The 12,200-nt window shown below is 39.4% G+C and overlaps 1 protein-coding gene across 3 annotated transcripts in view; it reads right to left on the bottom strand.

Moving 5' to 3' along the window:
- Window positions 1-391: 391 nt before the first annotated feature.
- LOC105228863 (mucin-5AC) overlaps window positions 392-12,200 on the bottom strand; it is a 126,859-nt gene continuing 115,050 nt past the window's right edge. For all 3 annotated transcript variants that reach the window (XM_049454215.1, XM_049454213.1, XM_049454214.1), the window contains exons 5-8: window positions 11,701-11,861; window positions 11,323-11,462; window positions 8,308-9,616; window positions 392-6,187 (exon numbers count right to left, since the gene is read on the bottom strand). In XM_049454215.1, coding sequence (XP_049310172.1) covers window positions 4,809-6,187; window positions 8,308-9,616; window positions 11,323-11,462; window positions 11,701-11,861 — 2,989 coding nt within the window. In that variant the 3' untranslated portion in view covers window positions 392-4,808. The remainder of the gene's footprint in view (window positions 6,188-8,307; window positions 9,617-11,322; window positions 11,463-11,700; window positions 11,862-12,200) is intronic.

The raw sequence follows: 12,200 nt of genomic DNA on the forward strand, positions 1-12,200 counted from the left end.
GTTGTTAAAAAATGCACCAGTAAAGAGTATTATAGCTAAGTACCTTTCGCATATTTTTCTACTAGATTTGATGATACTCATTGATATAATACTCACTGAAATACTTACTATTTTAATACCACTCTTGGCAAATGTGATTTACACCTTCGGCAGCTTATTTATCATTCAACTTGAGTAAATAAAACGATTTTCTGGGATTTTTTTAAATTTTATTGTTTCTTTAATTTTTATTAAATTCCGTTTAATTATACTGTATAATTCTTTTTCTCCATTATTTGTAATACCAATTCACAAATACTATTGTTTTTCATTACTCTGGGTCTGGTTGTTGTTGTTTTTTTGTTTACACAACAAATATTCATTAGTGAAAACTTTCATTATTTTGCTTTTGTTTTTTTTTGTTTTTTAATTTTAATTATTGTTGACGGCAATCGCTTTAATTCCGCCTCAACAATAAATGCGGCGCAGACAAATAATTAAATATGTTCGAAATAATTTGTTGCAAGTGCACCACCTTGTCACCCCATTATTATGCATACGTGTATGTGAGTGTGCTTTTTAAGCCGTTGTGTGTGTATGTGTTTTGCTTGTTGCGTCTACAGCTTGCGCCAGCTTTTAGCAGACTATTAAGCGTTCTATTATAGGCGCTTGTAATTTGTAGCGTACACACACATACACACACTAAACGAGCGCTCTGAAACACATTCACAAACTCATATGCGTCTCACTTACACAATGTCGGCTTAATAACTGTTCATAATCATTTATTATTAATTAATTCATTTTATTTTTTCAAACATATGGTTTTGTTGTTGTCATTATTACCAGACTCGAAATTGTTCAAATGCGCTTTTATGTGTGCTCTTTCGCTTCTTTAATGTTGTTAATGTTGTTTTTGTTTTTGTTTTCCGTTTTACTGCTAAACACAAAAACCATTTAAATGCACGCATAAACGCACTGTTTTTTGTTGTTGTTGTTTTGTTTGGTTTAATCAATTTAAAAACGACTTAATATTAATTTTTGGTTTTAATTGTACATAATGAGTAATAAAATTTGTTTTTATTTTGGTTTTTTCTCTTTTCTACTCTGTCTCACATTTATGTTTTTATGCGTGTCTGTGTGTGTGTTTTCGTTTTTGTTGTTATTTTTTTGTTTTTATTTGTGCGCTTTTAGTTTTGCGCAAAACTTTGTTTGCTAACTTTTTTATTTGATTATTTAATGCTTTTGTTGTTGTGGTTTGTTTTTTTGTATATTAATATTCATACATTCATTACTTGCTTTTGTTGTTATTCGAAAATTAAAATTTCATTATTTCCAACTGTAAAATATTTAATTGCAATTAGAAATGCTCAGTAAACATACTGTTATATAATATATATAGCTAGATTGTTTGCCAATGCCAATTACGCCAAGTAATCTGCTTGTGTAATTTATTAAAACTTTAAATAATTTAAATATTCTGTGTATTTTGTGGTCTCACTAGTCATATGCAAAGCTTGACTTTTATTATTATCAAATATGTACATATGTAATTATTGCTAAAATCTTTCCTACAACGGCATTAATAATGTTTTGTAATAGATAATGTTCGGCTATAATCGCGTAAGCGGTGTCTACACCAGTAAAGAAGAAGAAGAATGGACAAGACTTAAAACCACAAAACCCTTCCAATATACATACATCCATTACAAAAACATATGTCATCTAAGATGTGCATTACACTTCCCCAATCTGCTTTAGGAACAAAATTTAGAAAGGCTCGAAGAAGCTCGAATTTCATATTCCATTAACCTCCATTGAGTAGGTTTGACCAATGGTAACTCGAAAAAAGAGCAATAAGGGTATACTTGCTAAAGGATTTTGACCACGGAGGCTTGTCTGGCGGGTATAATATGCCTGTTATTGGCCAAGAATACACGATCAAACAACGAAGTGTGCGCAAGAGCATTATCGTGCAAAAGGTCGTTGAACTTGTAGATAGAACTTCTTATTGAGTATTTGATCTAGAGACAAGAATTCATGATTCATCATACTATTGAAGTCTAAAAGTATGCGTTATTTCTTCGCTTCGAATGAACTGACTATAATCAAGTGTTTTTATATTTCAGCTCCCCTAAACACAGGTAATTTTATGTATAAGTTTCATAACTAATCAATTTGTTGAAAATATCATCTAAATCTTTGTTCAAATAGTATTGAGAATTAGCTCTTGTTGTTGTACCAGTTACGTAGACTCAATTGTCAGAGGAACGGGATAATTAACCTTCTTCGGCTTTGATTCCAAAAACGATCTTTAATAGTCTGGTGTTTTGCCTCTGAATTTGTTAAATCTAATGTTGTAAATCGGATTTTTCTAGATTTTCAATTGCCAAATGTTTCTCGCCTTAAAACACTCTCCCTTCTAATGGCTGTTAAGTCTTGTACCACAGTCGTAGTCAAGTTCTTGACACCTTTGTCGACAATCATAGTCTAGTCCTCTGAAAAATCGTTGATTTTAAAATTATTAACATGATCGGTAAATACTTCAACCATGATATCCAATTTAGAATTAGAAAGATTGCAAGAGGTTTTTCTTGAGGTTAAATATTACTTTATAAAGCCATGAAAATGTCCAATGACTGTCGCGAACAGCTCATCGAGCTCTGCAGCTCTTGGCAAAAACTTTCTACTAATGTACTGACGAGTAGTGTTCAATTCGTCACTATATTTTTCGGAGTTGGCCTTTTTGACAGCTGTCGTTTGATTTACCATATGCACAGTTTCAGTTTCGACTCATCGCTTACCAATATTTGGTTGAACTTATCGTATGGATCGGTTTCACACCACATTTAACCTAGTGGATAACGTGCATCCTCAAAAATTGCCGAACAGAGAGCATTTAAAAGCTATTGCTGCTTTGGAGCAGAATATCGTAAAAGAACCGAATGAGTCTATGAGTCAGCTTGGTTTGCGGACTTACAAAATTCAACTCGTTCAAAATAAAACCAAACGACCATCAAATCACTTTTTGATGTGTTCTATGGGCAGAGGGAATCATTGGTCTATATTTCTTCAAAAATGAAGTTGGCTGTAATGTTACAGTCAATGGGGAACGCTATAGCCTACATTCAACCAAACAATCTATTAACTGAGAGCAACTTTTGTTGAGGCGTGAACTCCCAATATCGTGCGATGTAACACCATACAATCGCCGCTTGTCTCCGCAGACAAGCTTAAGAAGGTAGATGCAACAGAAAAGAATATTCGGCGCAATAATGTTGCTGCAAAAGTTGGTTAAAAATTCCTCCTCAAGCAAGAATTAATTTTCGAACATAATGGCAGACCCTTATCTTTATAACTAACGAATCTGCATTGTAGGAGGCTTTCTCTATGTTGTATTTAGCAGTCAAAAGAGGAGCGGAGTTTCATATGATTTACCGAACTATCTTTCTCAGGTAGGAGTCGGCAAATCGCAAGCTACTAGTTAAGACTGGTACATGCGTCAAGGCTAACTGAGCGTAAATTAGTATACCTAAAGATCTGCACCGATTTCACCGAAATATTTCCAATTATTGTCTTACATACAGTTCTACGAAGAGCATCGAACAGACAGTAATAATATAATATCCAATTTAGCAAAAAAAAAAAGTGGATATTGCCAGACTTATTTCAGAATTAACTGTTCTGTATTTATCTAATGCTTGTGATAACTATCTATTGAGGAAGAGACGCTGGAGTACTAGTAATTAAAGTAGAAGAGTAAGGTAACTCAATAGTTGACTTCCTCCTAGTGCAAGATCATCTGGGCAAAACATTAAAGAAACATAGGTTATTGGCTTGTGACCCAGAAGTTACTGCTAAGTACAGTCTCGATATTGCAGATTACATGGAAGAATGCTCAATTGGCGCATTGGACTTTTAATGATTTGTAGCTCACACAGTTCCTGTTTAAGAAAACATCGACTAGACAACTCTCCAGCTACCCAGTAGATTACTTGGCGTGGCATTGGCATGAAAAGTTAGTTATCTGTGGAACGAACTATGAAACGCTTTAACTTTCTCGGCTTATATAGTAAATCTATATTAATAATAAAACATTAAAAATGTATAACATCATATTCATGGCTTTGGTGTTGGCTTATTTGTATGTAAATTTTTTTTACTTTTTATTTTGTTTTTTTTTTTTTCTGTGTTTCTGTGTATGTGTAGTAGTTTGTGTAAACCTATGCATTGATACTCAACTATTTTGGCCTTCATCGAAATCTACATACATCAATGTAAACCTTTTGCTTATACCCTGCTCACCTTTGATATTTATGCATTATAATGTCCTTAATAAAAAACACGAGCACAACTCTCGGGTCACCGAACATACCTTTGACCTTTAAGTGTATTGTTGTGACCAATTTATATCTCCTAAACCATTTTCTTATCTCCCAAATTGACATGCTATATTTTTTTCCCATTTTGTTATGCTTTAGCTGCTTACTTTTTCACTTAAATCCGAGTTGTTAAGCTGCGTGACGTTTGCAACAATTATTATCTGCCTCTACATATCTTTGTGTTTTCTCAGCCTAAGCTATGCTATGCTTCGCAAACAACTATTATCTCTGCTTTAGTCCGCGTTTCACATTTTGTTTTAATCTTAACTACAAACTTAGCGCTGCTTTATAAGTAAATATATATTTATATTTTACTTGCTTTTGTTTTTGTTTTGCCTCATATGTGCGAGAACTCAACCCTACAATCTGCTTACCTCGTACCTGTGCTACCTCATATGAATGTTTCGCTCTCAGCACTCACTCCTTCACTCAACGCACATAGTCCGCTTAACCTAGAATCTTCTTGAAATAGCTGACAGTTTCCGGTTTGGTCAGCACGCGATGGCGATTGGGCTTGTAGGACGGCGTCTCGGTCTCCTCCTTCATGAAGTTGTGCGTCGGTGCCGGTGGCTCAATGGTGTGTGCAGCATGATGTTTCGTGTGCTTACCCTTGTGTGTCTGTGTCTTCTCGATGCGCGGCTGGCAAGTGCGATGTACACGCGTCAGCTTCTTGCCGGCGGTGGCGTCTTCGGTTGTGGAGCTTGCATCCAAGGTGTCGGCGGTTGTCGCATCTAAATCTGTGTCACTGCTGCATGCAGTTGTTATTGTAATTGTGTGTGTTGACGGTGTGACGGTTGCTGCGGAAGCGAAAGCGGAAGCTGCGGAGGAAGCAGTTGGAGCGTTGGTAGCGGCATCAGCTGTGGCCAAGATTGATTGTGTTGAAGGACGTACATTCTCGGCATTGTCATTGTTTCGCAGTATGACTTCAGCTATTGTTGTTGCTGTTGTTGTTGTTTTGGTTGGCTCTTGCTGCGGTGGCTTTTGTGTTGCGGTTGAGGCTTTTATTGTGTGCAACTTATCCGTCTGCGTCATTGTTGGCATGGTTGTAGTAGTAGTTGTTGTTGTTGTTGTGGTTGCTGGCATGTCTTCTGTTCCAACATTAGTTGTCAGCACCGATATTTCTTTTGTTTGTGGGCCCCGCTTTACTGGCTTCTCAATTTCATGTCTTGAAGCGTTGTCATCAGTTTTTGTAGTTTTGGTTGTTGTTGTTGCTGCTGCTTTGACAGTTGTTGTTATTGTTTCGGCTGTTGCTGTTGCATGCTGCTTGTTAACATTCGCAGCCACTGTTGTTATTGGCGCTGTTGTAGTTGTTGTTGTTTCTTCAGATTTTGTTGCTGTTGTTGTTCGCTCTACAACAACTTCTTTGGCATTTTCAATTTTCTCCGTAATTTCGTCTTCTTCGCTGGCAGCTTGCGCTTGTCGCTTCATATTATTCAGCTTATCATTGTCTTGCTGTTGTTGTTTTTGTTGCTGCTGGTGCTGATTTGTCTTTGCCGCACTCGTGCTGTCAATTATTTTAGCGGTTAGCTGAGCTGGCGTCTGCTGGTCTTGTTGTTGCTGTTGCTGCACCGGTACTGTGGATTTATCGATCGCCTCGCCTGTCAATCCATCAATGTTGGTGGTTGTCTCGGATGCTGCTGGTGCCGTTGCTGTTGTTTTTGTTATTGCCGCTTTTATTGCTGCCATTGTGGCGGTCACCGTTATTGTGGTCATCGTCTCAACGTCAGTTTCAGCACTTTTCTCGGCCATTGTATGACTGTGTGTTGTTGCTGTGGGCGTGTAGTTGCTCGTGCTGCTGGAGTGAACTGTACCCTCAATCGGTTTACCTTGAGTATAACAGATGAACACAAAAGGATGGTGGTTAAATTAATTCAGTTGGAAGTAATGAATTTAATTTAACCCCAAAAGCTCAGCGCTCGAACAAAGACGGACTTAGACTTAACTCGTTCCCAATCTGATGCAATAGGAACAACACTGTCTTTGGTTTGCGAGCTCATCGGTTTTGGCGATTGTGCTATGCACAGGCACCCTGAACGCCAAATTCCACTACTAAAAGTTATACTTTTATAGGAACGAGATGCTCATTTTCATTCTCAGAATTCATGAAAAAGTGAAGACAAAATGAAAGGAAATGAGGACTGCGCTGTTTTTTTTTCTATAAAGGTGCTGGTTTCCAAGATTATGGAGAGTTAGCTGGTCCATAATAATTTATAGAGACAACGAAGCTAGCTTCTTCTTTTAAGACCCATGACAGAGACTAGCAATATGAAATCCTCTTCTCCTCAAAGCTTGGTTTGTTCATTGCCAGGAGCTCTCTATCAACTCCAGCTTCAGACTTTCCGAATATTGCAATGTTTTCCAAGCCTACGTTGCAGTCATTAACCCTCGTCGAGACCAATGGTGCTTGGCTAGGCCCCTATGTGTTTACATACATTTGTATGGAAATACGTGTTGTATTTACGCTCATATATGTACAATATAGATAGATTTTTGAAATTTCTTACCTCTCAATTTGATTGAAATCAAATTTACCGCTTTGTTCACACTTGGCGTAGCAAAAGCGTTCACAAAAAATGTAACATTTTGAGAAAAAATACATTTTTTCTTAACCTTTTAAAGCGCTCTAGCGGCTAAAGTATTTGACTTAGGTTGGTCAAATAAATTGCACCGGTTGGGTAATTTAAAGAGCTTTCAGGAAATGTATAATTCCAAGGCCCAATTGCCCCCAAGGCCCCACCGGGGGCGTGGCAATAAGCGAAAATGGGTTTTCACCATGTCCCCCCCTTTGTTTCACTACAGTTGGGGAGGTATGGGGCCGGGGGAGATCAAAACCATTTTGCGAGTTAGTTCGCCCCTGGGGCTTTCAGGGAAGCCCTCAACCTTCCCTCTATCTCTACCAGGGGCGTCGCAATAGCGTTCACAAAAAATGTAACAGTTTGAGAAAAAATACATTTTTTCTTAACCTTTAAAACGCTCTAGCGGCTAAAGTATTTAACCTAGATAAACATACAAACCAATTTGGACATGTAATGAACATGAAAACAGATAAATTAACCGTGCGAAGTGATAGAAACATTCCAAAGTTCATATATTTTTATACAAAACATATGGGGTCTAGCCAAGCACCATTGGTCTCGACTAAGGTGTAATATTATAACATCCTTTTTTCGTCCTTTTCGATACGATATCCTTGAATTTTTTTTTCTGAATTCTATAGACAATAAAATTCTAGGAAGCTACCTGGAAGCGCAAGTTGTTTGTTACACTCTAAATATATTTAAATAACATTTAAAAACAAAATATGCCTGGCCAGACCCGTTGGTCTCGACGAGGGTTAAGGTAGTAGTAAATATACAGATCCGGAGTGCGGGCTCCTTCGAATGACTATTCACTCAGACAGCAGGCCTGATGAGTTAGCAAGGAAAGTTACCTTAGAACCGCTATCGGTAGAATCGGAACGGGTCGGTCCTCCCGGTTTCTATTGTGTTCTACTACTAGATAGCTGGGCTTCCTGGCGACCACCGGTGCATGCGCTTTCGCAAAAGCCTTTTGGCTCAAGATCGATCGCAAGAGATCTAGTGATATCTTTGCTCTCTCCCTAGTTGTGAGGCTTTTAACAGGTCATTGCCCTTTTGGCGTCCATGCTGTAAGGTTGGGAATCTTACCAGACGTCAGCTGCAGATGATCGTCTGGTGTTTTGTAGGTCAAAAGCTAAAAACTTGGGAGCGCATATCTTCAGACATCCCACCGAACATGCGGGAGGAATATTAATCGAATGAGCAAATTTTTATTGGCTATTAAGCGTTTTGCTAATTTATAAGATGAAGCACAGGAGCTCTTCTTTTCGATGGCTTCACAAAGGACACGCGCGATCTTTGATTAGCCATTTAACCTAACCCAATATAATATGAAGTCAAGTCTTTCTTCCCACTAATTTCAAACTCACCTGTAGTCACATGAATATCTCCACGTCCATCATGAACAGTGGATCCCGCATTTGAACTCGCGCCGTGATGTTCGTGTTCATTGTGCTTCAGCGGGGGTACATAATGAGACTTCACCAACAACATTGGTGGTATAAAATGTGAATTGTCTGCCAACTCCTTAACATGGGGATGTGGCAACTCGTCGAGTTTACCAGTGGCGTGCTGCTGCTGTGGATGCATAGGATGACCGATATTCGAAAGTGATTCCGTATCTTCGACATCAGTCGATTTAGGTGCCGCATGTGTTGTTACCGAGCTGCTGGGCGATGTGGTGGAAGCGTGAGTAAAAGTCTCGGACTCGCCTGTATGCGCAGATGTAGCGCTGGAAGCATGTAGAGTGGTAACTGCTACAGGTTCTTGGGTAGTTTCTGTTGTTGAAATTTTCACTTCTGCGGCAGTTGTGGATGAAGCAAAGTCTGGAGTTGTAGTACTGCTAGCCGCACTTGTTGACGGTGCTGCTGTTGTAGAGGTTGTTGTGGTGGTAATAGTTGTGGTAGTCGTTGTTGTGGGGGCCCATGTAGTACTACTTTTTGTAGTGGTAGCTGGCGCTGATGTAGTTTCGAATGTTGGCATTCTCTCAGCCATGTGTGCTGGTTTTTCTCTGCGTGTCATCTCCTCCGAAGACTTCTCGGTTATGGGTGTCATTGTTCGCAGATCCTGTGGTAACACCTTCTTTTTGTGTGGCAGCGGTTCCATTATTTCGTTCGAAACTTCATCATCTTCAGGTCCCATATGCTCCAACATTTCAGGTTCGCCGCTTTGTTGTGGCTGATCGCCCATCATCATGTCTTCGAGTGCCAACAACTGTTGTTGCTTCTTTGGTTTTGGTGTTGGTGGTGGCAACTGACTACTGCTTTCATCATATTTCTGTGTGCGAATCTTCTTTTGGTATTCCCCACCATTGGTTATGATCACTTTCTTTGCGGCTTTCTTCACTGTTTTGGGGATCTCACCGGGTATGTGATAAATGCTCATTGGCACTGCCGCCTCATCGGCCTGCATCAGATCGTCCACATTGAATTGTTCGATCAGACGCTGTACGGTATTCTTTTCGGTTGGCACTTGTTCAGAGATGTCGCTGCTGCTGGCTGAGCCGTAAGATGTTTCTCCTAGCGGTAGCAGTTCAATGTCATTATTCTCGTTGTTGTCTGTGCGTATACTGTTGATAATTTGTAGCGATTTGAAGTGAGAATTGGTTATGTCATTGATGCGTTGCGCTTCGAGACGCTCTCGTGGACAGATCAGTTCGCGTAATGCACGATCGCGGTCCTGTGGAGGAAAGTGGTAAAAGTAAGAGAAATGTTGCGGTTAGCATTGCTCTTACGAAGAGTTGAGCTCATTTGGGATAAGGGTAGTACAACTTTGCCAGGAGAGGGTTCCGGGTAGCAATACCGAGGTCTTTCAAAACCAGTCCCAGAAACTTATAAATAATTGCTGTCTAAATATTTTCAAAAAGTAAAATAATTTCTTAAGTTTCACAAGCTGCATCTAAAAATTAGCTCCTTGAATTGGTTAAAGAAACGTCTAAACGAGAGCGAAGATTTAAGAGTGCCTAGGCCCACACCTACCTATAATCTATATCTGGATTCTCTGAGTCTAAAGAAAGCTTTCGTGGCAAAGATTTCACGGCTATGTTCACTGCTGCTATATGCCACAAGACATTCAGTGCCATTGTCGGTGTGGTTCAAATTGCGTTCTGATGAGGATAGCTCATTGAACACTAGTCAGTTTTCTCACGAGTGTAGTTTTTCCAAGCGCTTTTTACTAAACAAAAATTCCGTAGAACATTATTGGCTTAAGTATGTTTTCATTGAGCCAGAAAAACATATCGATGTCTTCCTTGCCTTTTCCGATGTTGTGTTTCCGCGTAAGCGTCCTTTCCAGGATGAGCTCTTGGCACCTGACTGCATAAAGAGGCGTTTCTACCCTTGATGGTAGATGCATCTTCGGTGTTTTGTTCTTCCTAGTAAATAAAGCCAGTTCGGTCTTGCTAGGGCTTATGCAGAGACCTTTTTCAGTCGCCCAGTGTACTTTACGATACTAAGGTACTCCTGAGTTAACTACATCGTCTGCGTAGGAAATTATCCAGGAGCCGACTTCATCATCGCTGTTCCAGAAGACCATTGACAACCTTGTTCCAGAGAAGTGGCGAGAGAACTACACCTTGTGAGGTACCTCTACTCAGATTGTGTTGTACTCGCGCACTACCTCACTCCGCCATGGTCGGTCAATCACAGAGAAGTTTGAAAATGAGATACTTAAGGTTTGATTCAATCCGTTTCGGTTAGGCAATGATCAAGGATAATATTTTTTTACCGTAATTTTTTTTGGAATGTTGTATTGACATTAAAAGCTTGAAATGAGCTGAAAACGGATTCAATGTGTGGCTTAGACCTGGGTTATAAAGAACTAATCCTAAGTCCTTGGTGTACCGGAGAGGCTGAAAAGTCGGTGTTGTTTTCTAGAACTTCAACTTCTCGACATCATTTTTGAGGAGTTACTAGTATCTTGCTTTAAAATTGATCTCAGTCTTGGTAATTTCTTTTCAACAATGATTCATTTGAGCTATGGGAACAGGAATTAGTTCGAAACATGGAACAATTCGGATGCAGAAGCTTTGGTGTTTCCTTCTACTCTACAGCTTGCCTGTTAATCTTTTCTTTAGAAATGTGATCTGAGAGGTCCCAGAAGAGGATAGGTCTAATTTATATTGACATTGACAAGTAGAATTTCATTTCAATCAAGAAATATTGCGTTTCTGTCGACGCAGCTCTAGTCGTGGGACTAAAGAGCTGACAAGTTTCCTAACAACAGTATACATATATTTTCTACGTGAAAATTCACTAACTGTCTTTATTTCAGAAGCAAAAAACAAATTTAAAGAAAATTTTTGAGTATTGTGGTTTTTGAATATAGGATTATATGGGCCTATTAAATTATTTAAATCCTTCCAACGTAGCTCTCCTCTCACTTACCTGTTTTCCCTTGCATGACTGCTTCAGCAGACCCTCCTCGGCGCAGTTACGTATCAGCTCAATGCTTGCAGTGTCGGCCATGTACTGCATGGTAAGATTCGGCATATCCTTGAGTATGCAAGAATCAGCCCAAGAAGGCACTGAAATCGCGTAAAACGAAAACGAAGAAATGAAGAAAACAAGCAAATAATAAATTAAAATAGATTTATATTTTCACTGTGCACATTAATTACTGAGAAATCAAAGAAAGAAAACTGCAGCATACCAGTAATTCACTCACGCACACTCAACATTATGATGTCGTCGACTTTAAGTTTACAACGCCACAAAACACCAAAAAACATCACTCAACACAGCATACTCGTAACATTTACTTACCCGGCATTTCGCAGAGGAACGATGCGGTCTCGGGTCCGCCGCAACGCAACGCATGCCAGCGATAATCGCGTATGGGATCGATAACGGCGCATAGTGGTGCATCCATTAGTGGCAGCGATTCAGCCCAGTAGCCAGTGTCGGTGACCAGTGGACGGGAATTACTAAATGTAAAGAGAACGTATATTTAAAAGCAGTGGGTGTTGGTGGGGGAAAAGCGAGAAAGATGTAAAGTTCATCAGCAAAAACTGCAAATACACCGTTGTAACTAGGTGCTATACCACTACATGAAAGTATGTTTGGCTGTACGCGCGTTGCTATTAGAAAACACATAAATTGCGGTCTACTTTTAGGCGGACGGCGTATTGTATGAAATCTCATTGCAATGGCGGCGCTTAGAAACTGCAATGCTTTTAGGCGTTTCAGCGTATTTCACTCGTAAGCCTTAATGTCTGAGGCATGACCTGGTAAACACGTAGCGCAAACAAACACACACACGTGTG

Source organism: Bactrocera dorsalis, chromosome 4 (assembly GCF_023373825.1).
Source record: "Bactrocera dorsalis isolate Fly_Bdor chromosome 4, ASM2337382v1, whole genome shotgun sequence".
Lineage (NCBI taxonomy): Eukaryota > Metazoa > Arthropoda > Insecta > Diptera > Tephritidae > Bactrocera > Bactrocera dorsalis.